General features: G+C 40.9%; 2 protein-coding genes across 3 annotated transcripts in view; one reads left to right on the top strand and one right to left on the bottom strand.

The window, feature by feature from the left end:
* The window catches only part of TIMP3 (TIMP metallopeptidase inhibitor 3), a 38258-nt gene extending 22424 nt beyond the window's left edge, over nucleotides 1–15834 (top strand). Inside the window, exons 2-5 of the mRNA XM_027715091.2 lie at nucleotides 3434–3516; nucleotides 9736–9847; nucleotides 10529–10650; nucleotides 11268–15834. Coding sequence (XP_027570892.1) covers nucleotides 3434–3516; nucleotides 9736–9847; nucleotides 10529–10650; nucleotides 11268–11465 — 515 coding nt within the window. The 3' untranslated portion in view covers nucleotides 11466–15834. The remainder of the gene's footprint in view (nucleotides 1–3433; nucleotides 3517–9735; nucleotides 9848–10528; nucleotides 10651–11267) is intronic.
* Nucleotides 1–17657, bottom strand: part of SYN3 (synapsin III) — a 206236-nt gene that overhangs the window by 116401 nt on the left and 72178 nt on the right. The window lies entirely within an intron of this gene.

The following is a 17657-nucleotide window of genomic DNA, read 5'->3' as shown; positions in this document are numbered from 1 at the left end:
AGGGCACAAGATGGAGCCCTATGGAACCCCACTAGTGACAGGTCACTGGTCTGATGTCACCCCATTCACTATCACCCTCTGTGATAGTTGGCTCACCGCCGTGAGCCAACTGCTCACCCACCACATGATGTGCTTTGTCCAGAAGGATACTGTGTGAGAGAGTATCAAAAGCTTTACTGAAATCCAAAAAGATTACATCAACTGGCTTTCCTTGATCAATTAGGTGGGTTCCCTTGTCATAAAAGAAAATCAGGTTTGATAAGCTAGACTTTCATGAAGCCGTGCTGGCTGTGACCAGTGACTGCGTTGTCTTTCAGGATGTAGTAGCTAGTGTGTGCCTGGATGAAATTACTTGGTAGCTACAAGTCTTTCCATTGTGTTGGTTCCACAGCTTGGCGAATGCTTGTCTTAATCTAGCATATCCACTTCCTTTACATCAGGTATTGCTTGTTTATCTACTCCTTGACTCATGAAAAGAATGCCTTCTGCTATCTCAACTGTAAAGTCAATGTCCTCTTCTGGTTCATATCTTACCTTCAGGCTTATTCTTCCTATGAATCTTTGAGAAAATGACCACAGAGTAAGTGATAAGTTAAAGAGTACTTGAGTTAGATATGTGTGCATATGGGCAAATAAAAGGTCATATAGGTCCTTTTTCTCCTATGCCCATTCTGATTTGTTTGCCTTTACAAAACTCACAAAAAGGCAAGGGAAAATATATAAGTACATTAATAATTTGTGATAAATTTTTAGGTGCATTTCTTGAATCCTCAAACATACCAGTTTATTATTTTCATAATAGTATTTTTTTAAAATATTAACTAACTACTTGGTTTTCTTTCTCTGTTTTCTCCCTCTTTTTTTAAATCACGTCAAAGGTTGAGAAGCAGCACGTATGTTTTCTCCTCTTTGTATCATGGCTTACCATGATACCATTAATACCATGCTTATCTTATCAAGATTTATATCCCTATCTAATTTAGCTTTTCATAAATAATTACAAATCACTCATGAGACTTTGCCAACTGCTCCAGTCCCACAAAGTGACTTGACCTGAAACCCTAAGGTACTGAGAAACATTCATCTTGGAGTATTTTCATAGGCAGTACTTCAAAGGAATTGTGGTTTAAAAATATGCAGCTATTTTGGTGACCACTTGTGTGGGATAAAGTTTCCCATCAGTAATAGTAGTACTGTAATAGAGCTTCAAGGAGAAGGGAGGAGTTCAGGAGAGCAGTGACAATACCTTTTGCCTCATTCTGCTCAAGTAGCAGGAGTCCGCAGAAGTAAACAGTAAACATAACATGGACTGAATTTGCAACAGGAATACTGTAAATTTCTGATAATTTGCAGAGCGTGAAAAGTTCCTTTGGCAAGTATGCATGGCCCCTCCTCAGGAGCAGTGTTCTTTATTTTCTGACCAGGACTGTAGAGTGGTCTAGCCGTACAACTGGGGAGTGGTGGTTTGAAGGAGCAAAGAGGGGAACTTGGAAACGTGTGGCTGCAGATGTGCAGCTCGGAGCTCTGTTCTGGGCAGATTTACAAGTGGCTCTCATGCGTGGACGCTTAGGGTGTTGAAGCTACATGTGCAAGAGCAACTTCCGAGCAGTGCTGTCCATCCAGCATTTCTCTCCAGTTACTCAGACGCATCTAATCCTCAGGGGGTGGGAATTTAGCCTCACAGGATACAGGGCATAGACTTAAGTTAGAGTATCCTCTGCTTCTTGGCTATCAGCTTGACTTTTCCTTCAATATGGAAAAAATGAGGCAGTGTGGGTTCTTTGTTCATTTCTAGCTTTTCAGTAAAGAAAAGAACTTAACTAGAAAAGTCACCATTGTGGTGATAAAGGCAACTTCTCAGAGAAACAGAGGGCTTGACCCATTTACAAAAGGCCTGAAGTGACAGCCCACACTAAAGTTTGTCATGGCTCTTCTAGGTGAATTTGCTTGGATGGTTGTTGTTCTTCTCCAGCTTTACTGGGGAACAATAATACGAAAATACAGCCCCTTCCATATGCTTGCAAGGGTATCATTAGTTGAAATTGGGATGCTGTAATGTGCTAGTGTAGATGTGCATTTTGAATTTTTGGTCCTTTGATGAAGCTCTTGATTAGTCCGTAAATCAAAGTTTCTGTCTTAGTGACTGTGCTACTCTAACTAGAAGTTAAAGGACTGCCAAGCTAGCAGTGAAGTACATGAAGAAAATGAGGTTTTAGGTATTTCGTCAACAACTGAGAATGTGTTTGTCATCTTACATGCTAACTGTGTTGTGGTTTGGAAACTAGCATTTTGTAATACTGCCTTTTAGTATATTTCTTATCATTGTCAATAGGATTTCTTTGTTGGTTTCAGACATGTTGGCAAACACCAAATTTTTCAATTTCAGTGTATCACATATGCAATAGATGAAGATAAGACATTTGGCACTCCTTGCTATGGATTCCAGCATTAGTGAACTATCCTGGAATTCACAAAGAAATTAAAGGAATTGTGTTCTTTCTCATTGACCCTTAGACAGTCTGGTTTCTGTAGCTTTGCTGGTGGTTGTGGTGGTTGGGGACAACAAATGGAGGAAGCTAGTCCTTAAAATATATTTGAAGATGAGAGTAAATTGAAGTCTGAACAACTTGTTAAATAGAAGAGTCAATAAAATTGTACTGGCTTTTACTGACATTGGGTAATAGAAGTTTAGGAAAAGTAAAAATATTTAGGTTTTACACTCAATGAATGAAGGTTTTGTTGGCCCTTTGAATCAAAGCCAGCAGGACTGTCTTAGCTAGTTTAAAATTTCTTTGACAAGTCTGGCTGAAGCACAGGATATAAATCAGAGCAGATTGAGTTTGTCTTCATTTGACACCACCCTCATGGAACAATGTCCAGGAACTGGTGTGTATAACTAAACCTATCTCTTCCTTTAAATCTGTTCTTTGGATTATTCAAAAAGCTGGGATAAGCTTTTTGCACTGTTCTGTATTGTTGTGGTTATTGGGAAACAGAAGCTGCATTGAAACTGAAAGAACAATTTAAAAGTAGTATCTTATTGAATATCATCCTGTATGTTGAGAGTTAAAGACATTAAATATAAACTTCATCCCAGTGGCTTGGTGCAAAGAGTTTAATCTGTCTTGGCCCCAGCTATAGTCTGCCTTGCAGATTTCAGTGAGATTTAACCATAAATAATGCTTGTTCTTATTCTTTGCACAGAACTGAATTTCCTCTAAGTAAACACTTGCTTTGGCATCCCATTTTAGATGCCATTGCCGTGTGTGAGATTTAGAATAAATTAAGAGGAAGGTTGGCCTGGAGTTTTGTTTTATTTTGCAGAATAATTTATCTAAGTAGTTTTTTTGGGTTTTTTTTGAAGTGGAGGGTACAGCGTAAATGTTGTATAAGGTTGTTTATAATTTGTTGTATTTCTCCTCCCTTATGACAGTGATCCGAGCTAAAGTGGTGGGGAAGAAGCTCATGAAAGATGGACCATTTGGAACGATGCGATACACTGTCAAGCAGATGAAGGTATGTTTGCAGACATTTCATACAAGCTTGTAGATATGATAATGACTCTAATTAACATGTAATAACAAACAGAGTTTGCATACTTATCAGCACCTCAACATTTTTGTATTGGCCAGCCAGAATGGAAGAAAACCAGCACTTGATAGAAATTTGCCTGAAGAGGGGAAAGGAGAAGGAAGAGATCATTCCTGGCATACAGTGCTGAATGCCTGAATTCTTCCATTATTTGTAAAAATTTTGGTAGTAAAAGGTGCCACATGTTTTTCTGTAGATACTGAAGTCCTATTCTGTGTTCAACGTGCACAGTGTTAGACTGTGGAAATGCAAGCTTTTCCATGCAGCACTTTCATTAAATCCAATAAGGAAATTATAGCAGGGGGTCTGCGAGCCTTGGTAGAGTGTTCTTGTTTCCTTGCATTCTTTGTGACCACCAGTTAGGGTGATAGCATTTTTTTCCATATACAGAACAAATGAAAATCATATAATGAAGTCTTTTCATAAAGCTCAGAAGCTCGTCAGCTCAGAAGAGCCGTAAATTATTGACTGAGAGATGAAAAGAGGTAGATCTCCTACACCAGTTACTTGATTTCTTTAGTTCCTTTTTTCAGAGCTCTAATTCTTTGCTGCACAAACTGCACTCAACCTGCTGCTTTGGACTTAGTATTTCTTTTTAAACTGCCCTGTTGTTATGTAATGCTAAAAATCAGCCCTAGATTGTTTTTTTTGGCAATGCCATTCCAGTCATAAGACTGGTTTATATCTTCAGAAAAAAAAAAAAAAAGGGAATGGAAAAGCTTGGCAGAGACTGCAGAAATCTGAAACATATTAGGCAAAGTAAAGGTTCAGAAAAAAACAGTCACTTGCCTGCCTTGTAACAGTAACTCTCTTTATAAGGCAGTTTATAACTAAGCACGAAAGTGGGGAGGAGAAGATGCAAAGCCTGTTTCATAAGCTGTCGCAAAACCCTGCACGTAGCCAAATCTGGTCCTGGCATGGCTCTTCCACAAGAGTGGAATGCTTGCACTTCAAATAAGAGGATGTGAGATGCTGGGCTTATTGGTTTCCTTCACCTTAAAAATTTCTTTTAAAGACTCCAAAGGAAATATCAACATATCTGTTGATTAACTTGTGTTTGTAGAAAAAGAAACTGGTTATGCTGGCAACAACGAGACAATGCTACCACTTTTTCTTTTCCTTTTTTTTTTTTTTTTTGATGACTATCCTTGGCCTCATCAGGCTTGCAGCACTCTGTGCTGTTCTTCTCCAGTTCTGTCACTCTTCAGCTCAGCAAGAGTACCCCACTTCACAGGAGTGCTCAATGTCCACATGCTGTAGTGGCTTCATCAGCTTTTTCTGATTTCATCCTGGTCTGTCCAGTGCCACTACTTTCTGTCCCTCTCAATTCCCACAGTTTGGTGCTTCCTGTTAAATGTATGACCATGAACAAGGTGCAGCAGTGATCTAGAATAGTGGTAGTCCCTGAAATGAATCACTACCCTTTACCCACTATAACACTGGCCTCTCTCCTATCTAGTGATGCAGCCTGCCTCATGGTCAGCCAGTGAATTGCAGTGTCAGAGGTCTCTGGGGCAGCATTAAGCATTCCTCCTTTGACCTAGGAGCCTGCAGCAGTGTCCTGCTATGAATAGAAAAGGCTTTGATGTGTCCACTGGCATGGGGAGGAGTGTTAGCCCAGGCAAGGCCAGCATGTTGAGTGGAGCAGCAGCCACTCTACTGTCAATAGACACCATCCTGTCAATCTTGAAACAAGATGCCTGAGCCTGTCCTGGCTGTTTTCATTGGGTTATTTTGCAGCACAGGGTCTTTTTGCAGGAGCAGTTCCACAGTGTTTTGTTAGGAAACTGTGTGTCCCAACAAAAGCAAGAATAATTTTTGAAGGGGAAATCATGCGTTGGTCAGACTGCCCCTGTGTTTGCTGCTTAGATGTTGGGCTGGTGGGATGTTGCATTGGACATTTAGCTGTAACCTTTGGCATGAGGGAACACGAAGCAGTCAAAGTCCTCAGTAGAACTGGAATGTCCGGAGGACATAGTTCTTGATAAACAAGCAAACAAACCAAGTGTCTTCTTTGAAGCCCTGCTGTCTTTCTGCTGAGCTTAAAGACTTCAGTATAAGGAGGGATTTAGGTCTGTGCAGTGGGGGAGTTCAGAATGATGCAGCAAATCTCTCCCTTGCTTGCCCCAAAGAAAGCTGACTGTCCTCCTGCTGAAAAGAAAACTAAGGAGGCCTATGGCTCTGCACAGCTGCATGGGAACAACTCTAAAGATAAAACTAGCATGTCAGTCTGCATAAACCCTTCTGCACCTGCAGATGAAAAATAAACAAGCCATTTAGCCTATCGGTGTGTACTGAATTGCCTGTGGAAAGCATTGGAAGCCTTAAAGGACAACAAACAATCTCTGTATTTCTTTCATGGGCTCCTTGGAGTTTGCCGAGATTGACTGTTGATCTCACTAACACTCCTGAACTTGTTGCTGCATTTCACAACCAAACCAGCTTGGGGCCTGGACTGGAGCACAGGGTCAGCCCACAGTGACAGAACAGTGCCAGGCTTTCTAGTGTTCAGGTTTGTTGTCTGAAAAGGCCTTGTGCTTTTTCAAGCAGCCTCTGCCTTCCCCCACTGCTTTCTCAAATAATATAAGAATACTTCAAGATCACGTGTCATAAATCTGCACAGGACTGATCTAACCCCTACGTGTTCAGTGATCCTTTAGTGCATTCTGAGAATGGCCCGAACCTATTTCAGGAAACTGCAAAGGAAACAAGGAGATAAGATATTTCTCTTCCATGTGCACAAACAGTTCTAGTTGACCATGGCAACACTTCGCACAGGCTGCCAGAAGCAAGGAGGCTTTACTTAGTTTGTGTTAATCTGTAAAATGAGTCTACAAGGGGAAATGTGATAGTCCCAAGAGGAAAGAAGTGGGGTAGGATTAATTTAGTTTAATTTTAGACAGACTAAAATGAGGCATTGAGTCTTTCCTGCTCTCTTGATTGTCAATGGATAGAGACTGGAACCATCATAGTGTAGTTCAGCCCACTAGTTGTAGACAGCTATTTTAGGATGGGCTGAGTTGTTCTGGAGGTGCATGTTCTTGGCATTTGACTAGAGAGGATGCCTAATTCATGTGAATTGCCTAAGTTTTAGGTAGCTGAAGGTTGGGCAAGATGACTCCAAGCCCTTGATATCTAGTGCAACCTAACATGGGAGGGATAGAGGGAGGAACATCGTGAACAGCTTCACAGGGTCAAGTTGTTCTTGCAGCAGGAACCACCACAGTATTTGCATGTGCATTTCTGAGGCAATATGGGGGCTGCTAAGGGGAATGCTGACACAGATGGAAATAAAGCAGCACTAGCAGACATCACCATGTGATGCTTGCTAATACTTTGTTCCCTGTTATTATGCTTCCAAAAATGCACATTTGTGGTGACAGGAGGACTCCAAGGGTAGCAGTTAGGAGAGAGGTTAGCTTTAGGGTTGGTTTTCTTCTGACTGGTCTAACAGCACTTTTAGGACATTTTGTGTATCCAGAAATAATGCTTAAGGTATTGTTTTATTTGTTTTGACAGTGGGAATCTCTAGAAGATTCCCCCTTGCCAAATTGTCTTTTTCCTTCCCTGAGAACCGAAGTCATGGTGAATTTTGTTTAGTTATCAGAGGGTGAGGCAGGCCCTGTCTGCCCCAGCGTTGGTTCAGTTAACGTGGCAGTCTGGCATCGATGACGGTCACTGAGGGGTGAATTGAGTGCCTTTGGAGAGGCTGAGCATGCTTCCTTTAGCAGCCCTGACAGTGGTGTCCCTGATGGTGATGTGAACAGGAAATTAGGTCCAGGACTTGGAAACCAAGCCCCAGTTCAGCATACTAGCTACTTCATAGGCAGTCACGTGTAGCTTGATGGCACTGAAGATGGGTAAAGGTGTGACTGTAAGGGTCCTGTAGGAAGGACCTGAGCGGCTTCTCAGAGGAAGGATTAGTCTAGCTTGTGGCCCTTTCTGCAAGAGGGAGAACGGGCTCAAAGCCTGCTTGGACACTTAATTAGTCCAACACGACTTTGAGCTTAGCACCATGAGTGTCAGATCCCTTGTACTGCACATGCACAGTGTGCAGCTCTCTGCAGAGTAGATAATGCACTGCCTGGAGGGACTGGGCAGCCCCAACTGTTATCTTGGCTAGTCTTATCTGCTTTGATACTGTTATCATAGCTTCTTGGTGTGACACCCACTAGATTGGGGTCTGAACACGTGATCTTCATTCTATGTGCCTTTCCTCACAGTACTCTTGGGAGACAAAGCAGAGCTCTTCTACGGATGAGGAACAAAAGTGTGCTGAGGGCAAAATAATTCATCCAAGGACAAACAGGATGCTTATGCCAGAACTTAGATCTCCAGCTATCTTGACCATGATTAGAAAATCTGAGTAGGTCATCTGATACCAAGAAAATTGCAGGGATAAAGTAGAGATTAGGTAAAGTTCAGTTCTTCCATATTAATTGAAAGATTTTGCTCAATTATGGACAAAATTGTGTATATGAAACATGATCTATAAGCTTGTGTTGATACAGTATGATTAATTTTAAAAAATCTTTCTTTGTGTATTTGCTGGGTATAGAAGGCAGGCTGGAAAATGCAAACTCTCTAGCATGTACTGTACACAGCAGTGCTGTTTCTGAGATGTGATACTGGTACAAGATCATGTTGATTAGGGGATTTTTTTCTAAGGAGAAAAAAACCCACCTGACTGACATTCCATACGTGTCCCAAATATAATTTGGCTTCTCAGCATAGAAGAATTATTAGTAGTTTTTTATGGGTTTATATGAAGTATCTGGACCTTGCAGAAAATCTGTTAATTTAACAGATGTTCTCTCAGAAAGAAAAAAGTTTGTTGTTTTTAAAGGAGGTGGGGGAATGGTCAAATACCCTGGGATAATAGGGGACTTCAAAAAATAGAGTGCAGCCTGGAGAAGGATACCACAGCTTAGGTGACACAGCAGCAAGGATCTATAGCTCTGGGCTTGTTTGGGATTATTTGGTCCTCTTTTGCCTCACATTAATATTTACTGCTAAACTGAATGTGAATGTGCTCTCTATCTATAAAGCTCACAGAGGAAAGGATAGGCTGGGAAATGCTATGAAATTCTAATTCTGAATTCTATTGTTTTCTTCTTTAACTTTTAAATATTGGCCATTCATAGAGTTGGAGGGGAAAAAAGAGAGACTGAGTGCTTTGAAAGGACAATCAAATTTTAAGGATGAAATTTTCAGGGAAACCATCCTCTATTTTTCAAAAATAGGATATGTTTTATTGGGTCCAATGTAGACATGGAGTAGTTGTTTCATTGCCATGCAAAGGCTTTGTGATGCTACAAACAAGTAGGCATGAGTTTCCCTAAGTTGCAGTGGTAAGGTCAGGTCAGATGGGGACACATGCTAATTTCTGACTGAATCCAACTGCCAGTATATCTGTGGGTTCCTATTTCAATTTAACTGAGCTGTAAGAAAGATTATGGAAAAGGAGGAGGAGTGTGGAGGAACTAATGTATACATGATATTTTCTTTATGGTATCCATCAGTACAGGACTAATTTTAGAAGGTGATGTAGAATTCTATGTCTGCATTCATTTAGTTAGAGAAACATTAAGTCTTTGCTGAGGTCAGCAGGAGTAGCATATGCTGGGCGTTTGAGAAGGAGGTGTCTGGCTTGATGACTTAGATCAAGCGCCAAAGGTTTGAAACTCTTACAACAGCAACACTGGAAAATAGGGTAATTGTTTAAAAGAAAAATCCCCTAGTTTGGAAGAAATTGTTTAAATCACACGGAGGATAAAGATTCCAAACTTGAACTAATTTTATTTCTCTCTAATTATGAGCTATATAAGGGAAAAAATAGTTCAGGATGTTGGCAGAGCTTGCAGTGTTGGCGCTTTGCTCACTCAATGCCACTGGAACTAATATGAATGGGGAAAAGTGGTCCCTGTGCAGAATTGCAATGGCTCATTAGCAGGTGGTTTTTCTGCTTTACCGGCAGATCTGGTGGGGAGACTTCCAGGAGTCCAGCTAGTGCCATTATTCATTCACCCTTGTACAAAACGAAGCTTATTGCTTACCACCCCAGTCTAGGAATGTAGACTGTAAAGAGTCTTAAGTGAAAGTTGGCATCTTAAGATGATTTAAAGTTTTTTATTCTTTCTCTAGATGTACAGGGGCTTCCAGATAATGCCACACGTTCAGTACATCTACACAGAAGCCTCTGAGAGTCTCTGCGGAGTCAAGCTGGAGGTCAACAAGTACCAATATCTGATTACAGGTAAAGGGCAGTGTACTTGTTCATTAGCAAAACCTCTTCTGCTCTACACATACGTGTGCTAAGGATATGAGTGACTGTGTAGGCAGCTCTGCATGCAACTTCTCAAGTGTTAAGATGGCCAGCAGTATTCTGGTGTTCAGTACTCTTCAACGCTGAGAGTCATTTCACACTCTAGATTTCCCTCTCTTTCCTAAAACATATCTTACACCCAGGCATGTTGTGACAAATATATTGTATGACAGTCCATGGCTGTCAATTTATACCTGAGCTGGCATGTCTGTCACAGGGAACTCCTTGCTACTTGGCCGTGCCAGAAATTTTGGAATGAGCTGGAGAAATGCAGGCTGCTGAGATGGGGGTGCAAGGAGATAGAGATGTGTGGCAGTTGTCAAGTCTTGTTTCTAGTGAAGATGTCAATTCACTTTCTCTGTTTTTAAGAGGAGCTTGACAGCATTACTAACCTGCATTTTGCTGGTAGTGCTTACAGCTGGCACAACACTCCTGACTTGCAGAGGTGCTGTTATCTTGCTGACCAGAGATTCCTGAACCATTTAATAAAAAGAAAGCATTTGCTGAGCAGTGACTGAAGCTAAGCATATTGAGAGCATTAGCAATCTTGGGAAACGAGAGAAGTGCTTGAGCTGAGAAGTGCTAACTTGTGACCATGTCTCTGTTTTCAAGGCCGGGTGTATGAAGGGAAGGTTTACACTGGCCTGTGCAACTGGTATGAGAAATGGGACCGGCTGACTCTGTCCCAGCGTAAAGGACTGAATCATCGTTATCACCTGGGCTGCGGATGCAAGGTATGTGTGTCTTTGATTAGATGGCATCTGTTTCCCCTGGCTTGGTAATACCCAATGGTGTTGGAGAACAGCCAGGAAGAGAAATGGAGGACAACAATTTTTACAGAGAAAATGTAAAGCTCAGTTTTAGTGTTGAGACCAGAGAAGAGACAATCAAATAAAAGTGCAGAGTCTATTCCTTTTTAATGCCCTGTTGGAGTTAATTGGGGTTGGGGAAGGCTTTCAGAATCCATGCAGAATCATTTGCAGGTGAATGAAATCAGGTACCAGAGGCTTGGCAAGGTATGTCCAGCTTTCTTCCTGTGTAAACATTTTGAGTGCTTAAAACCTCACAGCCTGGCACTGGTACTAAGATTTTTGCACATGGCCTCAGGCCTGCAAAAACATAGACATAAGCTCAACTTTTCTGCACCTGAAAAGCCCTTTTGACTACGGATTAGCTGTGTATGTGAAGCTAAGCACATGCTTACGTGCTTACGGAACTGAGGCTAAATTTTGGATTAGTAAGCAAAGTTTTGGGGGAGTGGAATTTTGAATCACTTGTCTCTGTTAAAAAGGCATTTTATATAATGTTGTTTTTACATATAGCCTTACCTGATTTCCCTTTCCAATTGCAGATTAGGCCTTGCTACTATTTGCCCTGCTTTGCCACCTCCAAGAATGAGTGTATTTGGACAGACATGCTCTCCAACTTTGGCCACTCAGGATATCAAGCAAAGCACTATGCCTGCATCCAGAGGGTGGAAGGTTACTGCAGCTGGTATAGAGGATGGGCGCCTCCAGACAAAACGATAATCAATGCCACAGATCCCTGAGCACGCTGTCTATGTCCTTATCTCCCCTCTCCCTTACTTGTGGCTGATCTTCTTTTGGACACTAACTCCTACCAGATCATGATGATGACAATGAAATTAGTGCCTATTTTCATGCAAATTTTAGCACTTCGAACACTTAAAAAGAAAAGGAAAAAAAACAAATGGAAAAGAAAGAAAAAAAGTCTATGCTACCTTACTGAATTTGTAGTCACCTTTTCCATTTTTTGATACCACTCATTTTGATCGGACAACATTTGGGAGCTTACTTTTGCACACCAGAGGGAAAAATGGGAGGGAAAAAAAGAAAAAAAAAAGAAAAAGATGGAGCTCTTGCTCTCTTACTTATATCATTAGCTGTAGCAATATAATCTCTATTTTTTTAGGAAAACAAAAATCTAAAAACTATGCCAATTAGGCAATGTATTCTTCTGTGCGCTGGCTTCCCATCACCCCTCCTCATGCACTAAGTGCTGACAGTACATAGACAAATCTATTTTAAGGGAAACAGGTTTCATTAATCAGATTGGCAAATGAAGCAAAATGAAAAGAAACCCAGCCTAAACTCTGGAAAAAATTACATCCAAAAGAAATCCTCCTCTATGGGAGAGATTGACAGTGTGATTGACTCCAGCAGTGGGAGAATTCACCTGGTGTGTCTGACCACATCGTCTGGTAAAAGCATTGTTGACTGATTATCCTAGCTAATTAAGTCACAGTGTGAGTGCAACAGCACATTTGAAGTTCTGGTTTTCCCTGGAACAAAAGAAAGAGTATTTTGTATTTTTGTTGTTGTTCTTTCAAAAACAAAAGCCCCATCCCCTATTTTCAGGGAGGTAAATCCACCCACAGCAGAGCAGATGAAGTGTTGTGCCATCCTGTTTTGAGCAGCATTGGCCCCTGAAATTTTTGCAGCTTAGCTTCAACAGCAAAACCAGCTTGTGAACACCTTAAACCAAACAGATGCAAAAATACCAACTGTAAATCAATCACGTGGAAGAGGGAAAGGGGAGACTTGCTAGAACTTTTACTATAAAAAAAATGTATTGCCAAAATAGTGTTTTGCTGAACTAAGATGTATATACACATAATGATATAAGCTATTTTTGACAGGATGTGGAATTTTTTTGGTGTTATAAACAAAAGAATGGTTTGATTGTGTTTTAAAGACAGAAATATTGACATTCCGAGTCGGTGAGTTGCTTTTAAGGTATTGAAGCTCCAGTGTATTTGCAGTAGTGGCTACAGTCATTGTTTCCTCTGTACCTCCTTGCACCATGGTTCCTCCCCTGCAGCTACACTAGCTGCATTTGTTTATATAGTGAAAGGAAGTGTGTGTGTGGGCTAGGCAAGAAAAAGTGGTCTCCTAATAAGTGTTGTCTGGGATTGTAAAATTTCAGCTGCCAGAGGGTTCCTTCTGTGTTAAGTGCTGTGTTTCCCTCTAGGCACTGTTAAGCATAGCCCTGTGCATGTGCTCATGCCATGTCCTGCAGTGATGTGGGAGGAGGAGCCTTACTGTCTTGTGCTTTGCTGTTGACTGGAGAAGTTTTTTTCGTTCTATTTTGGTTTTTTATTAAGAAAACTATAATATAATTTTTCTTATCAAATAAAAGTATTTTAAGTTTTAATGATGGTGAAGAAGGGGTGCTGACAAAATGGGTGACTAAGTTTTGGATGGGGAGGGCTTGGGCAGGGAGAAGATTGTGCTTAACTTCATTTTTGTATTATTATGATTATTTATCTTAAGTTTCCATATATCTTCCATTCATTCCACTTAGAAATCAGAGCTGCCACCAGCAGGAAAAGAGTTGCAGTTATTCCAGCTTGGGGCAATACAGCATTTTACAGTCAGTGACCTCAATTACTGGAGAATTGTTTGGAACCTCTTTGCCAAATTGAAAAGAAAGGTTGTTTGAGATGGGCACTGATGTGTTTTTATGTTCCTTGCGTGCTAACAGAGCTCTGCCAGATGTACATTCTCTGAAATGCCCCATTTGCTACATGAATTGTTGCAGCAAAAAGCTTCATTTTTAGCATGAATTTTAAAGGGCATTTTCACAGAGTTTGCTGTATATGTTTTTTTTCCCAGCAGCTCTGAGTGGCAATGCAGCACAAAACACATTGAAAGTCTTGGATTTTCCTGTGATTCAGACTTTGGACACTTCTCAGAAGTCCTCTTCCCTGTGACTACTCCTAATTTATGGGTTGGAGATGAGAGGGAGAGTAGGGTGCTTCATGACACCCGTCACAGGATCAGGTGGTGGTTCAGAACGTTGTCCCTTTTGGCAAAATATGGAGTTGGGCTTTGGGCCCAGTGGAGCAAGCTCTGTTTGAGCTGAGTGTGGCTGACAAAATCTATGAGGGTCGCTGAAGACAGCGTGGAGCCACCCTCCCTGTTTGCATCGAGTGGAGTCGGCATTGCTGGTTATGGCCCACCTCAAGCTCAAGGCGACTTTGCAAAGCTGACGTCTCTTTGAGCTGCAGCCACTTTTCACAGCTTTGGAAGCCTAAATGAAAATGCCCCTCAGTGCAGTGAAGTGTTGATTTGGATTTTCATTAAACTGCAGCTCTGCATGTTTTACTTGTCACTGATTCATTTAGCTAGCTGAGACATCACAGTATTGCACTCAAATTATTGTGAAAATATTTGCATTCTAATACTATGAGGACTTATGTCCCTAAGTAGGATATAGTGTAGCTATGTGCTTTGTAAACAACAAAACAGCAGATGCATTACCAGAAAATGAAGCATATTCCCACTTTATATTGCAGACGGTAAAATATCTGAGATACAGACAGGTAGATCAGCAGGAGTGGAGGTTTGGTAAATCTTTACCCTTGCTGTGTAAAGAAACAATTGTTAAGGCTTTTCAAAGTGTGGAGCTGAAAGGAGGGGGAAGAATCCAGTGAAAATACATTTCTTTTGGGAAGCTTCTTAATTTTGTTTCTGTGCATGCTATCAGGGACATATTTCTTGGGCTAAGCTTCAGCTTGTTGCTTGCATTAAGAACCTGACTAAAGGCACTCTTGAAGTGGGAAAGAAGCCATTACATGGATTGAAGAGGCTCTAAATCAGACTCAAAGACTTCTTCCTTTCTATCTGCTCTTCTTTATTCTGCCTTACTAAGTCACTTCTGCCTGCCAGTGGACAAAACTCACTCCCTCATTACAGCAGGCCTTGTGATATGTGGGAACACCAGGTGTGGAGATGGGAGAAGGCAGGTGTGAAGAGTATGCCTCAGTGTGTGGAGCATACAATGTCTTGCAGTAGCACCAATACCTTCCTGTCACCTCTGGCATGCTCCTCACTTCAGCCAGTACCCTAAGGTCAGAGAACTGTCAATGGCACAGCTCACGTGAGCACGACCTTTGGACACGTACAGGATTACACACACACACTCCCTGCCACCATGCTTTAGGTACACCAGCATTATTAACAGTACTTTTTAAAATGCATAGCTGATTTCTACACTGTTGCTGTTCACTTTCTTATTTATAAATATTTTTCCTTATTTCTTGAAAGTGTTTTCCCCTTTAGAATTATAAAAATATATATTGAACGTTTGAGAAAGATTGGATTCTATTTTCCTTTTCCAAAATGGAGTGGGGAGAGAGCAGGAGATCTGTGCATGGAGTAACTTGGATAAAGTCCTCCCGTGGGAGGCTTCCCCCTCCCCTGTATGGGACAAAACTGCCATTTTAGGTCTAAATTTCCCACGTTTTGAAGAGTTAATGACCCTTTAGGTAGGACTATTCTAAAACCTAAATATATCACTGTATCCCATTCATACTTGGTCAGAGTGAAATGCTTCCTCACAGTGATGGGAAACATACTGTTGTGCTTTTTACAGTAAAGACTATTTGAAGTAAGGGCCTCCATGGGAACAAGTTTCCATTCTTCCAGATGTCTCTGAAAGTACTGCTCAATCAGAACGTATTTTTTAGCTTAGAAGGGCATAACAAAATTTAGGGAACTGCAAAAATTATCTGTCTATTTTTAGAATAAGTGACTTTTGGGGCTACTGGTCTTGAGAAAAAAAACGTGAAAATCCACTAAACATTTGCTGCTGCTTTGCTTGTACTGGCTTCTCCTTCCCTCTGGCACTGTCCTTCCTTCATAGAGCCACTCTGCTGTTCCTGATAGTTATGGAAACTTGGGGAAGGAACCAAACCCGTGTGAAAAATCTTGTCCAGAAGGAATGTATTTGTTGCTAAATTTTCTAGCACTGTTTACAGTTTTCCTCCATGTTATTTATAAATTTTATATTCAGTGAATGTATATTGTCTTTTAAGGTAATGTTGCATAATGTTCACTTTTTATAGTGTCCTTTTATTCTAAACAGTAAAGTGGTTTTATTTCTATCACAGACAATCTGTCTCTGCTTCACTTACATTAGTTTCTGTCCACTTCAAATGTACACAAATGGATTTGCAAATGGATTGATTAATTTCCTTCCCTTTCTTGATCCTGTTTTATTGGTCCCAGAGCAGATATTCCACCTCTGGCAATTCTTGCACTTTGGCAAAGATTCCTCCATGAGTCCCTCCCTCTTTTTAAGATGTTGGTCTCTCTAAGAACTGTTACTGTGGTCATAAGCCCAGAAGGGGCGAAAAATCCCTTTTGAAGTTAATGACTCCCAGTTGTTAACTGGCCATAGGAGGTCAGTACAGAGCAAGGCAGTCACTAGGGCTGGCTCTAGCACCAGTAGGGCCTTGGAAGAACAGTTGCCAGGTTGCTCTTGTTTCCAGAAAACTGATCACTGGGGGGAGGCCTGAAAGGTACATGCCCATGACAAAGGGAAGAGGGGTTCATCCTTTTTGATGTGTAATGTCAGAATCTTGTGTCCTCTCTTTAGGCTTACTGTTTAAGGCTGGTTAAAATTGTCCTGTTGTCTTGGGAAAGAAGCTTCAGAAAAAGCATTTTCAGCTAAACTGAAATGCTCACAAAAATGGGCTTGCTGTGAGAAATTTCCTTTATCCCACTTTTACTGTAGGAAAATATTCTTTACATGTGTGAAAGAATGAAACGGGTTTTTGAATCTGTTCTGTGTTTAATCCAAAGGTTTAGAGGGTAAGCTTGGGAAAATTTTGGATGTAGAAGGATGAGGATCTCTTACGTGAGACCTGAAGTGCTTGAAGTATATCACATTGCAGAGAGGTAAAACCATAACACTAGTTATAAACACTTCCAGGGGATCAGCCATCAAAGGACCACAGTGTATTTTATGAGTGCTAACTGGTAAAGCTTGAAAATGCCTCCAGGAAAGGGAAGAAAAAGAGTGGGAAATGGGGATCTTTACATTCTCTTATCAGACAGATGGAGAAGCTGATGCACAGTGGGAAGCAACTTTTCACAGGTATTTGGTGGAGTGGTGACTGCAAGGGAGCTTACTTGGTGTAAGCACTTGACCTCTCAGGCTCTCACAGCCCGGGATGCTGTGAAGATGCACCCAGAAAGATATTTAGAAGTTGTCTGGATTCATTCTGTGAGGCAGACTCCCCACCTGGAAAGGGCTGGCCTGAATTTGCCCAAGTGCATTGTTGCTTCTGTAAATGATTGGAAAGTGACTGTTTTAAACCAGATTACTCAAGCTTGCATGTCAGCAGTAGTGTTTGTGTTCATATGAGATTATCTAAAGTTTAAAAGACTTCCTGTACTCTTTTGTAAGTAAGTAATAGCATCTCCAAGTAGGTGATTTGTTGTAAAGATGACAAAAAAGTGAAATTAAGATCAGTGTTCTGCTAAACAAAACTACTATCCTGGTACCAAATACATTTATGTCTGAGGAAATGAAAGTCAAATTTCCAGACAAGAAAATATTGCTAAAAATGCTAGCTAACTTATTTGCAATGATCACCTTTATCAAGCCTTCCAAAAATAGCATTCCTGAAGTGATGGTCAGACGAAGTCACAACTGTCCTGAAGCATTACATATGTCACAAATCCTTCTTCATAAATCATCAGGAATTAAATTCAACAGGTATTATCAACTAATTTATCTTAAAAGTTTGCAACAAAACGTCACATATTGTTTAAGGACCATCCATTTCTTTATGTCTTAAATGATAATACAACTCTCACCACTGCATTACAGTCATGACTGTACTTACCTCCATGATGTGCCTGTACAGAAGTGCTGTAGTCAACACAGCACAGGTAGAGAACAGAGTTTTGGGAACAGAGCGGTGAAGGAC

Source organism: Pipra filicauda, unplaced genomic scaffold (genome assembly GCF_003945595.2).
Source record: "Pipra filicauda isolate LSUMZ 115617 unplaced genomic scaffold, ASM394559v2 scaffold201_size1378038_pilon, whole genome shotgun sequence".
NCBI classification, from domain to species: Eukaryota; Metazoa; Chordata; class Aves; order Passeriformes; family Pipridae; genus Pipra; species Pipra filicauda.
The sequence above is the reverse complement of the archived record's forward strand: the minus strand, read 5'-3'. Positions and strand labels throughout refer to the sequence as shown.